Source organism: Pseudophryne corroboree, chromosome 5, assembly GCF_028390025.1.
Source record: "Pseudophryne corroboree isolate aPseCor3 chromosome 5, aPseCor3.hap2, whole genome shotgun sequence".
NCBI classification, from domain to species: Eukaryota; Metazoa; Chordata; class Amphibia; order Anura; family Myobatrachidae; genus Pseudophryne; species Pseudophryne corroboree.
In genome coordinates this window covers 634,264,082-634,286,880 of record NC_086448.1, presented here as the reverse complement: position 1 = coordinate 634,286,880, position 22,799 = coordinate 634,264,082, and the positions used below count along the sequence as shown (strand labels likewise).

The window sequence follows — 22,799 nt, the reverse complement described above, 5'->3', positions numbered from 1 at the left end:
CATTCCGAGTTGTTCGTTGCCGATTTTCACTATACTGCGATTAGTCGCTTACTGCGCATGCGCAAGGTTCGCAGAGCGCAAGCGCTTAGTTATTTCTCTGACGTCCTAGTGGATGCTGGGAACTCCGTAAGGACCATGGGGAATAGCGGCTCCGCAGGAGTCTGGGCACATCTAAAGAAAGCTTTAGGATCACCTGGTGTGCACTGGCTCCTCCCCCTATGACCCTCCTCCAAGCCTCAGTTAGATTTCTGTGCCCGACGAGAAGGGTGCACACTAGGGGCTCTCCTGAGCTCTTTGTGAAAGTTTTAGTTTAGGTTTATTATTTTCAGTGAGACCTGCTGGCAACAGGCTCACTGCATCGAGGGACTAAGGGGAGAAGAAGCGAACTCACCTGCGTGCAGAGTGGATTGGGCTTCTTGGCTACTGGACATTAGCTCCAGAGGGACGATCACAGGTTCAGCCTGGATGGGTCCCGGAGCCGCGCCGCCGGCCCCCTTACAGAGCCAGAAGAGCGAAGAGGTCCGGAAAATCGGCGGCAGAAGACGATCCTGTCTTCAGATAAGGTAGCGCACAGCACCGCAGCTGTGCGCCATTGCTCTCAGCACACTTCACACTCCGGTCACTGAGGGTGCAGGGCGCTGGGGGGGCAGCGCCCTGAGACGCAATAAATCGATAAAAACCTTATATGGCTAAAATAAATGCATCACATATAACTTCTGGGCTATATGGATGCATTTAACCCCTGCCAAAACATACAGAAAAACGGATGATAAGGACGCCGAGAAAGGGGCGGAGCCTATCTCCTCAGCACACTGGCGCCATTTTCCCTCACAGCTCAGTTGGAGGGAAGCTCCCTGGCTCTCCCCTGCAGTCACTACACTACAGAAAGGGGTTAAAAAAGAGAGGGGGGCACAAATTAGGCGCAGTATAAATCAATACAGCAGCTATAAAGGGAAAAACACTTATATAAGGTTATCCCTGTATATATATAGCGCTCTGGTGTGTGCTGGCAAACTCTCCCTCTGTCTCCCCAAAGGGCTAGTGGGGTCCTGTCCTCTATCAGAGCATTCCCTGTGTGTGTGCTGTGTGTCGGTACGTTTGTGTCGACATGTATGAGGAGAAAAATGAGGTGGAGACGGAGCAGAGTGTCTGTAATAGTGATGTCACCCCCTAGGGGGTCGACACCTGAGTGAATGTACGGTTTGAAATTACGTGATAGTGTCAGCTTTGTATAAAAGACAGTGGTTGACATGAGACAGCCGGCTACTCAGCTTGTGCATGTCCAGACGTCTCATAGGCCGAACGAAGCTTTTTCATCGCTGTGCTGATCGTAGTGTGATTGACAGGAAGTGGGTGTTTCTGGGCGGAAACTGACCGTTTTATGGGAGTGTGCGGAAAAATGCAGGCGTTCGAGTTGCAAAACGCAGGAGTGGCTGGAGAAACGGGGGAGTGGTTGGGCAAACGCTGGGTGTGTTTGTGACGTCAAACCAGGAACGAAAAGGACTGAGCTGGTCGCAATGGCTGAGTAAGTCTGGAGCTACTCAGAAACTGCTAAGAAATTTCTATTCGCAATTCTGCTAATCTTTAGTTCGCACTTCTGCTAAGCTAAGATACACTCCCAGAGGGCGGCGGCCTAGCGTGTGCAATGCTTCTAAAAGCAGCTAGCGAGCGAATAACTCGGAATGAGGGCCAATATACTGTAGGACAGGTATAGAAAACCCGGGGTTAGGTGCCATCTAAGGCAGTAAGGAGTATAAGATAGTGTAAGTAAGAAAAGGAAAGGCACATGAGGAAAGAAGTCCCTGCTCTTGCGAGCTTACAATCTAAAAGGCATGGCCCTTTTCAACGCACACTGGTGGTCATTCCGAGTTGTTCGCTCGCTGCCGTTTTTAGCAGAATAGCGATCAGGCTAAAAATGGCGAATCTGCGCATGCGTATGGGCCGCAGGGCGCACGCGCTAAGTATTTTCACACAAAACTATGCAATTTTACACAGGTCCGAGCAACGCTTTTCAGTCGCTCTGCTGATCGGTGAGTGATTGACAGGAAGTGGGTGTTTATGGGTAGAAACTGAGCGTTTTCCGGGAGTGTGCTAAAAAACGCAGGCATGTCAGGCTAAAACGCAGGAGTGGCTGGAGAAACAGGGGAGTGGCTGGCCGAACGCAGGGCGTGTTTGTGACGTCAATCCAGGAACTAAACGGACTGAGGTGATCGCAATCTAGGAGTAGGTCTGGAGCTACTCAGAAACTGCAGGGAATTATTTAATAGCAGAATTGCTAATCTTTCGTTTGCAATTCTGCTAAACTAAGATACACTCCCAGAGGGCGGCGGCCTAGCGTGTGCAATGCTGCTAAAAGCAGCTAGCGAGCGATCAACTCGGAATGAGGGCCACTGACCCGTGTCGATACCGGGTCATTTGTGCGATGTGAAAGGGGTATACATCTGCCCCATTGTTGGATATGGCCGTTCCATACAGAATGTAATGTATCTGCAGTAAAATGCTCAATAACTCACAGAAATAAAAAAAGGAAAATGTTTTGCAGGAAGGGAATTTGCGCATATATGAAGGCATTCTTATTTTGCTATAGTTCACATGATCAATTCTCTCATATTATTGAGCCTATTTATATGCAGCAATATGGAATGCCTTTTTGGAGCAATATACCAATAGTCAGGTACCAGGAGACAGGCTCCAGAAACAGGACACATAGATTATGTAGAATCACTGTTGGAGGAGAGTACTCTGCTCTGACTTCTTTTCTGTGCTGCTGGGACCTGCAGCACTGGAGTCTCGTCATAGCGCTACCTCTGACCTGGCCAAGTTCTGGGTACGTAATTCACCATGTGGACTGACCGCCATCACACACTGCTGCTGACTATATATCAACACCTATATGATCTGACAATGGGGGTCATTCTGACCCGAGCAGTCGCTGCAGTTTGACGCAGCGTAGTGATCAGGTCGGAACTGCGCATGCGCTGGCGCATGGCAGCCGACATTGCTTAGCGTTCGCCTCTGAGACAGAGGCGGTCGCTGGGCGGGAGGGGGCAGGACGGCGGCATTAAGCCGCCATTTAGGGGGAGCAGTCCGGCCAACACAGGCGTGGCCGGACCGTTGAGGGGACGGGCCGCGGTGGCTGCGTGATGTCACACGCAGCCGCTGCGGGCCGGGAGCGACGAGTAGCTCCCGGCCAGCACGCTAAAGCTGCGCTGGTCGGGAGCTACTCTTGAAGTGCAAAGGCATCGCCGCTGTGCGATGCCTTTGCACTTCTGCGGTGGGGGGGCGGCACTGACATGCGGGGCGGACTAGTGCTGGGCGTCCCCACGCATGTCAATGTGAATGATCGTAGCTGTGCTAAATTTAGCACAGCACCGATCAACTTGGAATGACCCCCAATAGTCTCTATGTTGACAGTGCAGAGAGCATGATGTAACATAATGGCATTTTTTCTGGTTTATTAATGAGCTATGTATTATTTTCACATTTGTTTCTCTTCATAATCACAGACAGGGGCTACAGCCTTGATGGTAGCGTCGTATGCTGGACATACGGAGGGTGTACGGGAGCTGGTCTTACAGGGAGCAGATATCAATCTCCAGAGAGAGGTACTGTAAGTAGGTCCTATACCCAGGTAGTATAGAAATATATAGGAATATATATGGTATATGATAAAATGTAAGGTAACGTAAAGATCAATCAAATAGAGAAGCCAATCATTTTATTAAGCCAAAAGCAAAGTTTTATTGTTAGATACAATATAGGGCTCCCTATCATCTTCACCGGTCAGCCCAGCCTTCTTTCTTTCAAGCATTTGCTTAAAACCCACAACTTTACTATAGCTTGGCCCTATACCCAGTGGCATAACAAGGGGGATGCATGTGGGGCACTTTGCCCTTGGTGCAATGGCATAGGGGCGGCTCTGCCAACCCTTTCCTGGTGCAGTGTGCGTGGTGCTCACGGGCCCCTGAGTCCATTGCACATGCTGAATCCAGTTTTGTAATACTTACTCTCCGTCAGCAATGGCAGCAGCGCTGCAGAAACCACTGGGAAAATGGCGCAGTAGGAATTTTCCCGGATCTAGACTCTGGGACATCCCTAGTGTCTTCTAGTGACGCCAGTACACAGAGTCTATCCGAGTAAGTATAATTTTTATTAATTGTCTTGCCGTGGGGGGGGGGGGGGAGGCGCCATGTTTTAAAATGGCCCTGGCCACTAAAACTTCATGTTACGCCCTTGCCTATTCCACCCCTGCAAAGTACTCCTAGTGTGCACTACCAGCTACCACTCTGTCCCTTTCTAGAGTCTAGTTCAGGGTCAGAGTCTCAGCATTACCCTCTCTCCCTAGCCTTTAATCCATACATTCCCAACCTCGATTCTCGAGGCACACTAGCAGTGCAGGTTTTAGTGATATCAAGGCTTCAGCATAGATGGTTAAATCAAAATATGAAATCATAATAACTGAGTCACCTGTGCTCAAGCATGGATATCACTAAAACCCGGACTGTTAGTGTGCCTTGAGAACCGTGGTCGGGAATGCCTGAAAGCTATCACAAGCAGGGCCCTCTCTAACCTCTCTGATGTCTACTCCTTCTCCAGCAACCTTGTATGTCCATGTTCTGTGTGTATGTACTGTATGCTTTGTTGTTGTATAAATTATTAAACCAGCTGTTGCTCAGTGCTTTTTAAATGAACATCAATATTATTATTATTATTATTATTATCATTATTATTATTATTATTATTATTATTGTACAGGGAAGTGCTAATACATTTTCCTATAAACCACCCCTGAGCAGCTGCATGTTTGCATCTATTAAAAGAGTAATTACGTTTCTGCTTGACAACATAAACAAATTGGGTGAACTTAAAAAAACAACACTATGACATGGTCCAATAACTAGTGTTTCACAGGGGTTTAATTGCCATAAGCAATGGTTACATGTAAATTGCTGAGCTGATATTCAGAGTTTGTTGATTGCAAATGTTACCTGTGGTATTATCTGTGCACTCCTAAATTAGCCATCCCTAATATACTGTTATGTTTCTCTTGCAGTCTGGTGCCACTGCCCTGTTTTTTGCTGCCCAGCAAGGTCACAATAATATAGTGAAATTCCTCTTCGAATTTGGAGCATCTACAGAATTCACTACCAGAGTAAGGAGCATTTGCTTCCTCTAAGATTTAGATGCTGGACATGTAGATATTTATCCCTATAATCAACAATATAATAGGTAAAGGATTGATGTATCATATAGTTGGAGACTAGCAAAATAAATAAATAAATCTCATCTCCTTAAGTGGTGGATTTTAAGCGCTAGGCCCAATGGTGTAAGAGTGTGACTCCCAATGTGGAAGGTATGGGGAGAGAGCGAGGGAAGTGAGGAGTCTGGTTCGGGGAGCAGAATAAGTGAAGCAACTTTGTTCTAAGCTCTGTAGAAAGAACAAGCCAGGTGTTGGGATAAGATGAACCAATGAAATAACAGTTTGGGGACATAGAGGAACAAGGGATGTTCCAGATGATGTAGATGGAGAATGACAGAATGAAAAAGTAGAGATTGAGTGCAAGTTATTATAGACTAATTGCATACATGGAAAGAGATGGACAGTTATATCTTTGCATGTGCATGGCCCTATCCATACTCCTGGTTTCATAGCTATCATCATTATCAGTGCACATTTGCACAAGCCTTAGCCTTAGCGCAAGAGATCCATCTGAAAACAGGCCTACACACAGCTCTGCATAGACTGCAATTCCGTATTCCCTTACAACTCTGCATTGTCCATACATGAGTACACTTGGCTACAGTTACCTTTATTATTAAATTGCAACTTAAAAACCAGCATACAACACAGATACGTTTCTAAAAGCATTGTTTAGTAATTAACCCCCTTGGTCTTCTTCATTCCATAATTAGCATAACTAGAAATTACTTGAATCCATAGCAATATTTGATGGGTTCCTTACTCTTCCCAACTATTTCTCAGGTCTACTCCATAATATTATCCACCGATTAGCTCAGCCACAGAAGGATGCAGAGGCCCTCTATAGTGCAAATACAAACTGAAGTCTGCACCAGCTCAGTTTTCCCAAAGCTTGGACTCGCAAAAATCAGCAGGTCCCCTCCCAGACACCACCAGCTCTTCCCAAACCCCATGGGCCAGCTTAATGAACAAATCACCTGGATACAAATATCTACCCAAAACCCATGCTCACACCTTTTATTACATTCATACGCATCCATTTTCCCATTTTTGAGCTGTCTGCGAATTCATCTGAATCACGAAACATGGTGTCCACATGAGCGGCACGATGTGTCCAAAGTCACAAGAAGGTGATGCTTACCGTATCTTGTGCAAACAGAGACCAGCGTGAAATAGGCATTTCTGGGCAGTGAGTATCAAGACACACAGAGGGGCTATTTCTGATGGTAGTGTTGTGGAAGTGTCATATATGTACAGTACGAGAAATAGATGTCTGTTTCTGATGGATCTCTTGTCCCTAACATGGAGCTGGTGCTAATGTCCAGAGCTGGATTAATATACCTTGGGGCTCTAGGAGAGTTTCTGGATTGGGACACTCAGTGTTGGACTGGGGTATGAAGGGCCCACTATGGGATGGCAATCATAGGTGCCCACTAAGGGCCAGCAACACAAATCTTGGGGCCCGGTACACCAGGGACGTGCGGTGAGCTAAATGGCTTAGGAGGCACTAGCCAGCACAAGAGACAGAGTTAAACGCAATATATGGGCCAAAGGGTACATCTGGGCACAGGGCCATAACTACGTGTGTGCCAGGTGTGCCTGGCACACAGCGCAGCTGCTCTGAGTGTGCAACGGCCAGCGGCATGTAATGAGTCAAATGGACTCATTACATGCCGCCTCTGCTGTGTGCCGTGCGCCGCGCTGGAGAGGAGAGAGTAGCGCCAGGCAGCGGTGAAGGAGGAGGAGGGAGGGGGACTAGAGCCGCAGCAGTGCTATGTAATTTGTAGTAGCGCCGCTGCAGCAGTCCCCTCTCCTTACGTATAGGCTGCCCGGCGCTGCTATGAATGCTGGGATGCGCTTCCTTCATCCCAGCATTCACAGCATCGCCGGGCAGCCTATACGGAAGGAGAGGGGGCTGCTGCAGTGGTGCTACTACCAATGACATAGCGCGGCTGTGGCTCCAGTCCCCCTCCCTCCTCACCCTTCTCCGCTGCCTGCACCAAGGGAGCTGACAGCACGATGGAGCCTGACTGCCAGCGGGGAGATGGTAAGTATCTCTTTCTCTCTCTCTCTCTTTCTCTATCCTTTCTGCCGCAATGTGTAAAAAGGGGGACACCGTCTGCCATAATGTGTAAAAAGGGGGACTGGCTGCCGCAATGTGTAAAAAGGGGGACACAGTCTGCCGTAATTTGTAAAAAGGGGGACTGGCTGCCGCAATGTGTAAAAAGGGGGACGCTGTCTGCTGTAATGTGTAAAAAGGGACGCTGTCTGCCGCAATGTGTAAAAAGGGGGACGCTGTCTGCCGTAATGTGTAAAAAGGGGGACGCTGTCTGCTGTAATGTGTAAAAAGGGACGCTGTCTGCCGTAATGTGTAAAAAGGGGGATGCTGTCTGCCGTACTGTGCAAAAAAGGGGACGCTGTCTGCCGTAATGTATAAAAAAGGGGGACACTGTCTGCCGTTATGTGTAAAAAAGGGGACGCTGTTTGCTGTAATGTGTAAAAAAGGGGGACGCTGTCTGCTGTAATGTGTAAAAAAGGGGGACACTATCTGCCGTAATGTGTAAAAAAGGGGATGCTGTCTGCCGTAATGTGTAAAAAAAGGGGACGCTGTCTGCCGTAATGTGTAAAAAGGGGACGCTGTCTGCTGTAATGTGTAAAAGGGGCTCTACCTGGTGTAGTGGCGCTACTGTGCAGCATAATTTGAATAATGGAGACTACTGTGCACCGATGTATGAACTGGTATTTTTTGTGGCCACGCCCCTTCCCCATGAAACCACGCCCCTATATATTTTTCGCGCTCCTACGACGCGCACTTCCCCTCTTTTTTTTCTTTTCTTTATTGAGTCATCATGTGTTAACAAACATTAACATATCAGTAGTAATAGTCATTCGTGTGAAATAGGCTTGACATCAGAAATCTCAACACATGTTAACATAAATAAAACAGTGGAAATGGTCGATCATGACGAGTTGAATATGTCAATGTGTTCTAACAAAGTAACATCAAATCCTCAAAGTTATCATATTAGCCTTGAAGGGAGCCGCCAACAGATCTCTAGCATCAGCACAGGGAAACAGGTGGATCCTGAGCTGCTAGTCTCGTTAAATACCACGAGGTGTTTTTCAGGCTATGATGTATTTGTTGCCGTGTGGTAAGAGGAAGGGTAGAAATATATGATTCCCATAGCGTAAAAAAATGATCCACCTGTTTGCCCTTGTCCACTGTCGCCTCCACCCAATCCATCCGGAACAAATAATAAATTTTAGATAAAAATAAAGGTATCTGCGGAGGTGTACTATCTATCCATCCCTGAAGAATTGTCTTTTTCCCTGCTGCGCTAAGGGCCACAAGCAATTTTTTGCATTCTAGGGGCATCCTAAGATTTGGATCAATAATGCCCAGAATTGCCCATTCTGGTGTGAATGGAACATAAGTTATTAATTTGGCTTCAGCATATCGTCTAACGAGATGCCAAAAGTATTGAACGATCGGGCAGGCCTATAGACAATGATAAGTATCAGCTTCAGATTGACGGCATTTTGGGCATAAATGGGTTTTTGAAGTTCCCATATGGAAACGTCGCAAAGGGGACATATATGCATTGTGATATACATTTAAAAATAATTCTGTGTACATGCTGGCCGGTAAAACTTTGCGCGAGAACAATAGGGCTTTTTCCAGTACAGGTATCGTTAATCTAGGGAAATGACTTAACCATTTAGACATGCCTCCCGTAACTTTAGCATGGTCTAAGATTTTCCTCAAGAAAGTGTAATGGGAAGAAATAGCTTTGTGTTGTGGGACCGGGTAAAAGACTGTCTAGGGAGTTAGTCCAATACGCTATTGAAAAGTGCTTAAGAACATGGGTTATGTAAAATCGCATTTGTATGAATGCTAAGGGGTATGGGCTGATCATAGCAAACGTCGAGGATACCTCAGAGAAGGTTAGCATTCTCTGATCCTCCGTGGAAACCAAAGATCGAATAGTATGTAACCCAGCCAATCTCCACATGGTGAAGGGGTGAGCAGCCATGCCGTCCAAAAAGTCAGGGTTCTGGAGTAAGGGCAGATGTAAGGAATGGTATTGATTCAATTTAGCATGATGGCGCAGAATGTGCCATAATTTTCTAGTAGTCCACAGGAGTGGGTTGGATTTGATATAATCTGGAATCTCCTGGTCATGCTGGTGAAGGAAACACGTCAGATCTATGCCCTGCAAGAAATTTTGTTCTAGTGACGTATTCGTGTAGACTGAACTTTTTTGTATCGAATCTCTCAGGTGTCTTAAAAGAGCAGCGTGATTGTATACTTCAATATCAGGGAAGTTGATCCCTCCATTTGACTTAGGCTGGGTCAACTTCCGTAATGCTATCCTAGCTCTGCCACCCTCCCAGATAAATCTCCTAATGAGTGTGTTAATTGATTGAATATCTGTTTTCGTAAGCAGGACTGGGAGTGTTTGTAGTGGATAGAGTAAACGGGGGATGGCAACCATTTTAAGTAGGTTGGCCCTGTCCAAGTAAGATAACGGAAGTCGGTCCCATCCCTTTATATCGGCCGATAGGGTAGTTATAGCTTTACTAACATTTATTCTGTATCTATGTTTTTTTGGTATCAAAATTCCCAGGTATGGGATATGTGCATCAACCCAATGTAGAGGGTATTGAGCAGTCCATCGCGTATTAATGGTAGCTGCACTTAATAGCATTGCTCTGGATTTGTCAATGTTTATGCTAAAACCTGATATAGATCCGAACATACAAATTTTGTCGAGTATTAGTTGGAGGGTCAGTTCAGGGCTGCTGATATAAAGGAGTATATCATCGGCAAAGGCGGATAATTTAATTTCCTGTGTACCTGTTTTGATCCCCCTGAAATGCTGTCCAGTCTTGCAGTATACGCAATAAAGGGTCTAATGCCAGATTAGGGGATAAAGGACAGCCCTGACGGGTGCCCCGTTCCAGATAAAATTGCGGCCCTCTAACTCCATTTATAAGGAGGGAGGCAGAAGGTTTGTTGTATATACACCGTATATAATCAATAAATTGTGTTTCGAAGCCCCTGTTTTCTAAAACTGTATATAAATGTGTCCATAACATCATGTCAAACGCTTTGTTAGCATCAAGACTTAAAAGCATTTTTGAATCAGCGCTGGAATTTTGAGATGTTACTACTGCAGCTAAAGCTGTGCGAATAGCGCTGACTGCGTGCCGGCCTTGTACAAACCCCATTTGAGTAACAGCAAGAATATCGGGAAGAATAACTTGGAGCCTTGTCGCCATAATTTTTGCCAAAATCTTATAGTCAACGTTCAGAAGACTAATAGGCCTATACGAAGAAAGTAACGTTGCATCCCTGTCTGGTTTTGATATAAGGGTTATGTGTGCTTCATTAAAAAAAGGGGATGGACAATTTTTTTCGTGTATAGCTTGAAACAATTCCAAGGGAGCAATATGCGGTTGTAGTATGCGATAGTAATCATAGTAATCATCTGAAAGACCATCTGGGCCTGGGGATTTACCATGAGGTAAGAGTAAGATAGTGTGGTTGATTTCTTCCATTGTGATTTTGCCCGCTAAGGCTTCCCGTTGTTCTGGAGTTAGAGGAGGTAGCACGGTACTTGTAAGTAAATTACTTTGAATATCTTTATCTATTTGTGAGGAACTAAATAGCGTTGTAAAGTAATCTTGAAATTGGGATAGAATTTCCTTGGATTTGGTTATAGTGACGCCAGTTGTAGGGTGTTTCAATGCGGTTATTGTATGGCGTTTTCTAGGGGGTCGAGACATGACCGCAAGCAACCTACCTGCCTTGTTCCCCCACTTATAGAATTTATTTTTCGTGTAATCAATGGAATGTTGTGCTTGTGTTGCTAGATAAGCTTCCAGTAGTTGTCGCCCTTGTCTGTATGTAGTTACTGTAGTGTGCTTTCTGACGGGGTAGAAACGTAAGCCTGAAAGGAGTCTGACATTACTGTCTTTAATGCATCATAGTCTGCCTTAGTCTCCTTTTTTTTTTTGGCCACATAGCTTATAATATGTCCCCTCATCACTGCCTTAGAGGCGTTCCAAAATATTTCAGGCATGTCCCAATAGTCTAGATTCTCATCGACAAAATTTGTCCAGTGATAAATGAGATACAATTTAAAGTCTTCTGGGTTAGCCAAATAATGTGGGAAGCGCCATAGACAATCAGTCGGATGCATGGAAGAATGGGTAAGAGTCAAGGAGACAGGGGCGTGGTTCGATATTAATATGTCATGTATGTCCACTTGATAAATGTGTGACATTAATTCATCAGCTATAAGAATTTTGTCTATAAGGGATAGCGAGTTATGGGCCAGTGATAAATGTGTGTGCATTCTATCACTAGGGTTCAGTAATCTCCACGGATCAGATAGGTCCAAGGAGTGTCTAAAGGAGGACAAAAACCTGCTGTGAAAATCAGTGTTTCTGGACACAGCTGGTGATCTATCAATCGTGGGGTCTTCCACCATATTATAGTCGCCCCCTACTATGAGAGGGTAATTAGTTCTACTCTGGAGAGTATGTCTGAGGTCTTGAATGAACAAGTGTGTGTTGACATTAGGGGCGTAAATGTTGACCAAGGTATATTTGGTGCGGAAGATTTCAATATCTAGAATGATAAATCTTCCGTTAGGGTCAGGTATTTCATCCAAAATAGTTATTGGAAGATCTTTATGAAATAAAATGGCTACTCCCCTATTTTTCCTATGGAAAGGGGCAGATATACATGAGCCATACCAGGTAGCTTTCAGTGTGTTATTTTCACTCGGTATCCAGTGGGTCTCCTGTAGGAACACCACATCTGGATGCAGACGTTTAAGGTGTGTAACGACTCGCCATCTCTTGACAGGCGTGTTCAAGCCCCCTACATTCCAGGAAACTATCTGAAGAGGTTTCGGGGGTAGAGTATCAGAAGGATTAGTTAGAATAGACGGCATGGCTACTCACCCCCCCCAGAGGCAGATGTGCTGCAGGAAAATTGGACAAATAATTTGGTTCGTGTCAGCAACTCCCTTCCAGTTCCAAGGCTGCATACTGATACAAATTGTACATATTGTTAACATGAATTTGCATAAAACATGAGACAAGTTTGAATATCCAAAACGACTCATAACTCCATTTTCAAACATTTTCCAACCAACTACAACTATGGTGGGCACCATCTAGGCCTAGTGGTGCGCACACGGAATACTGCTAGATATAGCAATAAAGCTCTATTACGCAGGGATGCCACCCCAAAAGGGGAGTAAAAGGAACAGAAGAAAAATAAATAAAAACAAAGTAATAACAGTTGGCACCACCCGAGACGATGAATTCCCGGTGATTTAAAGGCTAGATGATGCCAAGGTAGCATTTTATCTACGTGGTGATCGCTGAGTTAACCTATCTGTCAAATAGTGTGATTTCGCTACCTCCGGATCATTGAAAAAAGTTTGACTGCCATTTTCCATCACCCGCAGTTTCGCAGGGTAGAGCAAGGCAAACCTGATATTTTTGTTGTGTAAAAAAGAGCAAACCTCTGAGAATTCTTTTCTCTTTTGGGCAACTGCGGCAGACAAATCTTGAAAAATCACAATTTTATGCCCTCCGACCACTAGGTCTTTAGCTTTACGATAAGCGAGTAGCATTTGTTCTTTAGCTCTATAATCGAGATAGCGGGCAATAACTGGGCGAGATCGCCGTGGCGTCTCCTCTCTCAAGGCCCCTAATCTGTGGGCTCTCTCAATATGGGGTATCTCAATGCTATCTAGGATCCCCAATGACGTGGGCAGGTCTGTACCAAGAAAAGATGTGAGTTGTTGTCTCTCAATTCTTCAGGGTATACCCACAAACCGGAGGTTGTTTCTGCGGGACCTATTTTCTAAGTCCTCCAGTTTCTCCTGTAATTGTTGTGTAAGTCGGTGGTGGGTAGATATCTCATCCTGACAGGAACGGGTATTATCTTCTATATCGCTTACTCTAGATTCTAATGCCGTGAAGCGAGACGCGTGTGAGTCAATGCGGGCCAACCCAGCATCCAAGCGGGTTTGAAGGTCATTAAATCTTTTGTCCATCAGAGGCATCATAAAATCAGCAATTTTTTTTCGCCGTCAAGGAAGAATGTTTGTCTCCATGCGCTTCCGAAGCGTCTACCTCAGAGCTAACAGGAGAGGAGGGGCCTGATTTCTGGGTCACTTCTTTCCCCTTCCCTGCTCTGTTTGTGAGGTTTGATTGTTTTGGAGGCATATTTTTATCGAGATATTTATCCATACCCCAGGGGAATCAGGAGGGAGTAAAAAAAAAATACTATAGGCCCAAAAGTATAACAATCACCGAAGATATTGTAGTTAAAGGTAATAAGTCTCGGGTGGTAAAATTTTGATACGCTATTGTACTAAAAACATGGGTTTCACGGGGGGGGGGGGGATCCCAGCAAGAGTAAATGGACAGTCACATAATCAGAGCATGCAATAAGTTTTGTGAATAATAGGAAGCGGTCAGGAGTGTAGAGAAATGATTAAACGCTAATCAAAAAACAGTACGGACCTGAAGGCAAAGAACAATTCAGGGAGACTGGTATGAAGAAACTATAAAATAATAGCAAATAGAAGAAGTAGTATATAAAAGTGAACCACAGACGCGGTTAAATCGCTACGTCTGTATGTTTAGTTGCAAGCGTGCGGTGAGATTATTGGCAACAAACTGTAGCTAACGAACTGTAGAAATAAGAGCATACATAGAAACAGGCGTGACAATACAATCTCAGATAGCGAGTAAGATAAAATAGAGGTGCTTAATGAAAAAACAAAAAACAACAAACAAAAAAACAAACGGTATACACAATTGTCAATTAGCGCCTTTAAAATGTTAAGCGTAACTAAGGACTTAGGTTGATATTTGCATTACTGATCTCTAAGAATAACCAGGAAAGTTACAAATAATCCTGGAAGAGCAGAATAGAAAATGAGAAGCGAATTTAAGGCTCTAGATGGCAACGTTGCTGCAGTTACAAAAATAGCAATATACAGTTATTCAAGCACCTGTAATAAAAAGCATTGATTACCTATAATAACTGAAAATAAACGAACAGTGGCCGGAAGCACGTAGGCAAGTATAACACTGTAGCCTAAGATATATAACAGGTGTAAAGTCACTGAACAAGACTAAATAAAATACTTTGTCCACGGTATTGTGCAAGGTGGTTGAGTAAAGCACAATTTAATTCACTATAGGTGCAGGACAATATGGGCACTATTCAGCAGAAGAGTCCCTGTATACTTGTCCAATATAGCTGGAGGGACAGTTCATATGATTCAAGATCAGGAGTGGGGATAGTCGCCACCTATTGTAGGGAAAGAGAGAAGGGGAGGAAAAGAAAAAAAAGAGGGGAGAGTAGGGGTTTGGGGGGGCAGGATAACACACTAGGTGGGGAGGGAAGAGATATTAGTAGGGGGGAAACAAATACCAGGTTAATAGGAGACAATCTGTGTGGTTGTTTGATGCAGGTGCTTTCACCGGAGAGGCAGCAAGCAGACAACATGCAGAAAAGTCCGGAAACACTCCTCACGATCACCCAGATACCAGCAGCGATTGGCCTCTGTCTCCAGAATCTGGCCTGCTGTATCCCAGAAGTGCAGATCCGGGGGATGAGAGATGGCTAGGTAAAAATAGAGGTCCCACAGGCTTCCGGCATCCAGACCCCCGGATGACAGCCAAACGCTAGTGAGATGTGTTGGGGCAATGGTCCAGGGAAAAAGTGGCTGGGCAGTGGTCCACCTGCTCCTGATAAGCAATCCCACGTAGGCTGTTACTTTGGAGGAGAAAGATCTTGAAGCCTGTGAGCGTGTGCAGCCCCTTGATCAGGGCTGTCTCATCCGTCCATACGGCCACAAGGCTATAGCCGCTAATACAAGCAAGGGGAGGGAGATCCGATCCCCCAAGGACAGCACAGACTGCGCAACAGAGCGAGTGGCCGGTAATTGTCCCCCAGGAGACTGAGGTCAATTGTTCAAGACCTGGTCCATGGCAGCAAGCAGGCAGCGTCCAGGACATACTTGCCTACCTGACCCTCTCCATGAGGGAGAAAATGCTCTGTTCCTGCACTTTCCTGGTAATGTATGATTGCCATCACCTGTGGTGAGCTAGTGAATTGATAAGAAAGGTGTTTCACCACAGGTGATGGCAATCATACATTACCAGGAAAGTCCAGGAACAGAGCATTTTCTCCCTCATGGAGAGGGTCAGGTAGGCAAGTATGGTCCAGGAGCAGTGCACCCACGTCACAGGTGAGAGAGCGCGGCCCGGATAACAGAGCCGGCTCCCCCGCTCTAGGTTACGCAACCAGTGTCTTAGGGGCAGAGGGAGGGAGCTCTGACCTCCAAAAAACAGCGCCGGCGGGCGCCAGAGCAGGGCTCCACAGTCGCGGGACCGCAGGTCGTTGATGCAGCAGGAAACAGCAGCGTCGCTGCCAGCATCCGCAGCGCTGGCCACAGGTAGGACAGGAAAAAGTCCAACGAGGGAGAGGGGGGTCCGAAGGGTAGAGGCAGCTAGGAGCTAAGTCTCTTACAATGGGGGACACGCCACTGGCGGTAGTTTAGGCGGTCCAGGAGGCCGTCAGTCACGGTGGCCAGACTCCGGTGGAAAAGAAAGTAAAAAGAGGGGTCGCTCCGTGGCAAACGAGGCACCAATCTCCTCCACATAGCTAGCTCTATCCACTGATGATAATATTTAGAGGCAAAATTGGTGTTGTGAGGAGGATGGAGGTAGATTTTGGATTCGTTGCTTGGAGCTGTGGTAAAAAGCGGCCATGCTTGATGCCCCGCCCACCGGAAGTCCTCCACTGCCCCTATCTTGCATGTGTGGTGGTGGGGGCGCCAATGCCGTTTCTTGCACACAGCGCTAAAATGCCTAGGTACGGCACTGTCTGGGCATTATACAAAGGTGCAGCAGTATAAACCTCGGGAAATTTTGTGAGTTTTGATCTGAGAGGTGCGGAAAAGATTGCAAGGTGAGGCACTGCCTCACCTGCCATAGACTTTTTACTGCAGAGTTTTGTCTATAAAAATTATTAGAATAATACAAAAAAGATATTTCAAACATATTCTTTGTATTTTATATATACTTTATACAGTAAAAACTCTGGTGCAAACGTTAGTATGACAGGAACACTGGGGAGAGGCAGTGTGTGATGTTGGGGAGAGGCAGTGAGTGATGCTGAGGAGAGGCAGTGGGTGACGCTGGGGAGAGGCAGTGGGTGACGCTGGGGAGAGGCAGCAGGTGACAGGCAGTGGGTGACGCTGGGGAGAGGCAGTGGGTGACGCTGGGGAGAGGCAGTAGGTGATAGGCAGTGGGTGATGCTGGGGAGAGGCAGTGGGTGATGATGTGGAGAGCAGTAGGTGATAGGCAGTGGGTGATGCTGGGGAGAAGCAGTAGGTGATAGGCCATGGTTGACACTGGGGAGATGCAATATGTGAAATGCAGTGGGTAACACTGGGGAGAGGCAGTGGGTAACACTGGGGAGAGGCAGTAGGTGATGCTGGGGAGAGGCAGTGAGTGACAGGCAGCAGGTGACACTGGGGAGAGGCAGTGGGTGACAAGCAGTGGGAGACACTGGGGAGAGACAGTGGGTGACACTGGGGAGAGACAGTGGGTGACGCCTGGGAGTGGCAGTGGGTGACACTGGGGAGAGACTGTGGGTGACGCTGGGGAGAGGCAGCGGGTGATACTGGGGAGAAGCAGTGGGTAATTTACTCTATAACAGCTACTAACCTTTTTTGGCTTAAGGCCATTCAGTGTGTGCTGGGTTTCCACGGGTCCACCTCATGGTAGATTTCCAGAATCCTCTGTGACTGTGTACTTCCTTGCCTGACACCCTGCTGACATAATTGCAAGAATCTGGCACTGCTGCCTCTGCTGCTTATTACACACACACAAATACACGCCGGAGCCCGCCGCCGACCTTGCCTTGCGCAGATAGGAAAAATCTTCATTGTACCGGTATTTGCGTATGGTTTTGTGATGCCTTCGCAATTTCTGCAATGGGCATTTTTTCTCTATTTCTGGGCGGCAACTATTTGATCGCAGCAACTGCTTTTTAGCAGAAATTGTAATCCTTGCTGAATAAGATTCTTTGGGGTCTATTTACTAAGCCTTGGATGGAGTTAAAGGGCATGGAGATAAAGTACCAGCCAATCAGTTCCTGACTGTCATTTTTCAAGCACAGCCTGTGACATGTCAGTTAGTAGCTGATTGGCTGGTACTTATCTCCATGCACTTTATCTCCATCCAAGGCTTAGTAAAAAGACCCCTTTATCCGTAAAACTGATCCTTACAGAGTTGGATGCATCTTGAGATACGCCCATCTTTTCTTCTGGAACATTATATATCTATGTACCGTCACAATGTGTCTAACTGTATATTATTTATTTATTAATAGTTTATTTTATAGCGCAGCATATTCCGTTGCACTTTACAATTGGAACAACAATAATAGAACAAAACTGGGTAATAACAGACAGACATAAACGTAAGGGCCTGCTTGCACTTGCAAGCTTACAATCTATAGGAAATACTGTAGGCATTAATACGCAAGGATAGATGCTACCTATTGCAAAATATTCCAGCCAAATTGCAAAGGTTCTTAATGGGCTATATGATATGGTCACCCAGTAATGTTGGCCAAGTGTTAGGAGGATGTGAATGTGGATTTAGATAAAATATGTGAGGTTATGTGTGGACTGTATAGAGATGTAGGGGGTCATTCAGATCTGCTCGCACGCTAGCAACTTTTTGCAGTGCTGCGATCAGGTTAAATTCCGGAAAACTGTGCATACGTATGCACTGCAATGCGCAGGCGCATCGTACGGGTACAAAGCTGATCGGTGCTGGGCGATGGATTTATCGAAGAATCCATTCGCACAGCCTATCGCAAGAAGATTGACAGGAAGAAGGCGTTTATGGGTGTCAACTGACCGTTTTCAGGGAGTGGTTGGAAAAATGTAGGCATGTCCAAGCATTTGCAGGGCGGGTGTCTGACGTAAGTTCCGGGACCGGACAGGCTGAAGTGATCGCAGCAGCTGAGTAAGTTCAGCCCTACTCAGAAACTGCACAAAACTTTTTTGTACTTCTCGGCTGCACAAGCGTTCGCACACTTGCAAAGCGAAAATACACTCCCCTGTAGTCGGCGACTATCTGATCGCAGCGCTGCAAAAAATAACTAGCGAGTGATCAACTCGGAATGACCCTCGTAGATAAGGAGGCATCGAAGGTTATGTGGGTGGGCACAGAACATGGCCAAAACTAGGACATCTGTCACCCAGAGCAAGGCAGTAATGTAGCCCCACCACCAAAAAATAAAATAAAAATAAAATAAAAACATTTAAAAAAAATGAGAGAATGAGAGATGGGAAACAGAGAGAGGGGAGGAGAGATAGAAGGGGGAAAAAGAGTTAGCTGGAAAGGGGAGAGAGGGGGTAGAGAAGAGAAAGAAAGAAAGAGAGAGGAGGGTGACAAGAGAGAGAGAGAGAGAACGAAAAAACGGGGGAGAGTGTGTGTATGTGTGTGTGTGTGTGTATATATTAGCATGTAATGGGGGTCTTTCCCCTAACATGATCTACTCTTGCTCCTGGACGCTAGGAGTGTGTGACAGCAGTAGTGCAGTACTTACTAGATGCTAGGAGTGTGTGACAGCAGTGATGCTGTACTTACTAGATGCTAGGAGTGTGTGACAGCAGTGATGCTGTACTTACTGGACACTAGGAGTGTTTGTTAGACATTGAGGGTACTATCCAGATTCCCCTCATCGCAAGCCAAATCTGGACTTTTACATACCTCTGGTATGGAGGCTTTCGAGCTACAGACAGCTTACATTTTACAACTGATTGATTTCATTGTTGGACTATTTTGCACTCCAACACTGGGGGTAATTCCAAGTTGATTGCAGCAGGAATTTTGTTAGCAGTTGGGCAAAACCATGGGGGTCATTCCGAGTTGTTCGCTCGCTAGCAGATTTTAGCAGCATTGCACACGCTAGGCCGCCGCCCTCTGGGAGTGTATCTTAGCTTAGCAGAATTGCGAACAAAAGATTAGCAGAATTGCGAATAGAAAATTCTTAGCAGTTTCTGAGTAGCTCGAGACTTACTCCTACACTGCGATCAGCTCAGCCCGTTTCGTTCCTGGTTTGACGTCACAAACACGCCCTGCGTTCGGCCACCCACTCCCCCGTTTCTCCAGACACTCCCACGTTTTATCCTGGCATGCCTGCGTTTTTCCGCACACTCCCAGTTTCTGCCCAGAAACACCCACTTCCTGTCAATCACACTCCGATCACTTCAACGATGAAAATTCTTCGTTCGGACGTGAGTAAATCTACTAAGTTTTGTGCTAAAATACACTGTGTACCATGCGCATGCGCATTTTTGCCTTAATCGCTCCGTTGCGAAAATCGGCAACGAGCGAACAACTCAGAATGACCCCCCATGTGCACTGCAGGGGAAGCAGATATAACATGTGCAGAAAGAGTTAGATTTGGGTGGGTTATTTTGTTTCTGTGCAGTGTAAATACTGGCTGCTTTATTTTTACACTGCAAATTAGATTGCAGATTGAACACACCACACCCAAATCTATCTCTTTCTGCACATGTTATATCTGCCTCCCATGCAGTGCACATGGGGGCTAATTCCAAGTTGATCGCAGCAGGAAACTTTTTAGCAGTTGGGCAAAACCATGTGCACTGCAGGGGGGGCAGATATAACATGTGCAGAGAGAGTTAGATTTGGGTGTGGTGTGTTCAATCTGCAATCTAATTTGCAGTGTAAAAATAAAGCAGCCAGTATTTACCCTGCACAGAAATAAAATAACCGACCCAAATCTAACTCTCACTGCACATGTTACATCTGCCCCCCCTGCAGTGCACATGGTTTTGCCCAATTGCTATCAAAAATCCTGCTGCGATCAACTTGGAATTACCCCCACTGAGTCATACATGTCTATGTTTTCTACTTCATATCAGACTCTAGCTGGTTTTATTTAGATTTTATTTAATTAAGTTTATTTTCTGTGACAATATCACTCTGTATTCTGTTTTGTCTCTCTCCCCATATGCACGAATAACCAATTTATTGAAACCAAGTGCTACAAGAGAGAAATGATTTGTTTTTATTCTATTTATTTAATGGTTTGGGGCGCTGGTTATTCAACATATGGGCTAATTCAGACTGGATCGCTGCAGCGGCAGCGATTGCAATCTGAATCCTTTTGTGCAGTGCACTCGCGCAGCAGGCGCACTACGCGGGCGCCCCCGGGAGTCCTGTGAGATGCTAACAGCATCTTTGGGCTACGATCGCCTCTGCCTGATTGACAGGTAGAGGCGGTTGCGGGGCGGGAGGGGGCATGCCAACGGCGTTAGAACGCCACTGGTGGGGCGTGGTCCAGACAACGCAGTCGTGTCCAGACCGTTGCGGTGGCACACAGCCACTGCGACCCGGGATGCGGTGGGTAGCTTCCCGCCAGCGCGCAGGAGCTGCGCAGGCAGGGAGCTACCCGCCGGGAGCAAAAGCTTTGCCGCCGTGCGATGCTTTTGCACCCTTGGTGGGTTGGGCAGAGCCAGACACGCAGGGCGGACTAGCCCTGTGCTGGGAGTCCCTCCGCATGTCAGAGAAAATGATCGTAGATGTGCTAAATTTAGCACATCTACGATCAGATCTGAATTACCCCATTATCTCTTTCCTTAGCATTTCTCCTTGCGTTTAAGGTCATCCACATGTATGTACCATAGGCTGCATACCTGGTTGCGCTAGGTTTGTATATTCCTGCATTTGACTTTATTTTAAAAATAAATAGACAGTTTATCATTGTGAGGGGCTGCCGAAAAGTCCCAGATAAATTTACTTTATATGGACACATTTCTTCCATTGTTTTGTGTGGCATATAACACACTCATGTCCATGGACTTAAATTATCTCTTATCTTTTCTGTTTTCCTACCCTCCTCCCTGGCATACGCTTCCTGCCTCCCTGTTTATCTGCACTTTTAAAACTGTTGTAACAGGAGACTTGCTAGAATGTGCTCTGCTACAAAAATCCACCAACGACCGACTCCAGGCTTGTGCAAAAACAACAAATACCTTTTATTCAGGTAGCTCAAAAACAAAGATATACATAAAACAAAGATAACTGTCTTTAGTATAAACAACCAGGGAGGTTAGGCTCTGCCTCACTCCCTCTTACTTAATAAGGAACCCTTCAGGTCCCGGCATCCTGACACTAGTGGCCGTGCCCTCCGGATCCCACTGTCCCTAGCAGGCCTATTACCTGGACACTAATTGCCTTCAGGAGCCCTGACTCATGGGAGAGACTCTGCTTTAAACCCAGCACCCAGGTGCTGGCTGATGAGCAACTTCTTGGGCAAAGAAGCCTATAAGACCTGGTCTGGGCCAAATGGATGGGAACCTGGTCCATCCACACTTCCCATCCACCCCCAGGACCCTGTGTGTAGCTTACAGGTGGCAAAGTACCTCTTCTGCCACATAGTCATAACACATACTGTAGTTCCTTATTTGTAAATCGGTAGACTGGGAATAATAATGTCATGTAGAACTCTCAGACATTGGCAATAGGTTCTCCAGGTGGTATGGGGTTAACATTCCGCCCATCGGGATCCCGGCTGTCTCAATACCAAACCTGGAATCCCGACGGGGGTACTATACCGCTGCTGGAGTATTTGCAAGGTAGGTGATTCCTCCTCTATGGGTGTCCACGACACCCATAGAGGGAGAATAGAACCTGTGGCAGCGTGGCAAGCACATAGTGGCGAGGCATTCTAGCGCCTGGGATGCCGATGTTGGCATCTAATTTAGTGATCACAGCTGCTTTGCAGAGCAGCTGTGATCACTGGCACTCCCAACCTACCCCCCGCCCGCGGGACACTGGGACCCGCAGGTGGGACAGAGGGACAGTTTCCAAATAGCGGGACTGTCCTGCTGAAATCAGGACAGTTGGGAAGTATGCCGTAGGGTTCTTCAACACTGTTCATAATAATAAGAATTTACTTACCGATAATTCTATTTCTCGTAGTCCGTAGTGGATGCTGGGGACTCCGTAAGGACCATGGGGAATAGCGGCTCCGCAGGAGACTGGGCACAAAAGTAAAGCTTTAGAACTACCTGGTGTGCACTGGCTCCTCCCCCCATGACCCTCCTCCAAGCCTCAGTTAGGATACTGTGCCCGGACGAGCGTACACAATAAGGAAGGATTTTGAATCCCGGGTAAGACTCATACCAGCCACACCAATCACACCATATAACTTGTGATCTAAACCCAGTTAACAGCATGATAACAGAGGAGCCTCTAGAAAAGATGGCTCACTACAGCAATAACCCGATTTTTTGGTAACAATAACTATGTACCAGTATTGCAGACAATCCGCACTTGGGATGGGCGCCCATCATCCACTACGGACTACGAGAAATAGAATTATCGGTAAGTAAATTCTTATTTTCTCTAACGTCCTAAGTGGATGCTGGGGACTCCGTAAGGACCATGGGGATTATACCAAAGCTCCCAAACGGGCGGGAGAGTGCGGATGACTCTGCAG

At 46.3% G+C, this 22,799-nt stretch overlaps 1 protein-coding gene across 3 annotated transcripts in view; it reads left to right on the top strand.

The window, feature by feature from the left end:
- The window catches only part of ANKRD29 (ankyrin repeat domain 29), a 137,428-nt gene that overhangs the window by 22,314 nt on the left and 92,315 nt on the right, over nucleotides 1-22,799 (top strand). For all 3 annotated transcript variants that reach the window (XM_063923599.1, XM_063923598.1, XM_063923600.1), the window contains 2 exons: nucleotides 3,507-3,605; nucleotides 5,054-5,152. In XM_063923599.1, coding sequence (XP_063779669.1) covers nucleotides 3,507-3,605; nucleotides 5,054-5,152 — 198 coding nt within the window. The remainder of the gene's footprint in view (nucleotides 1-3,506; nucleotides 3,606-5,053; nucleotides 5,153-22,799) is intronic.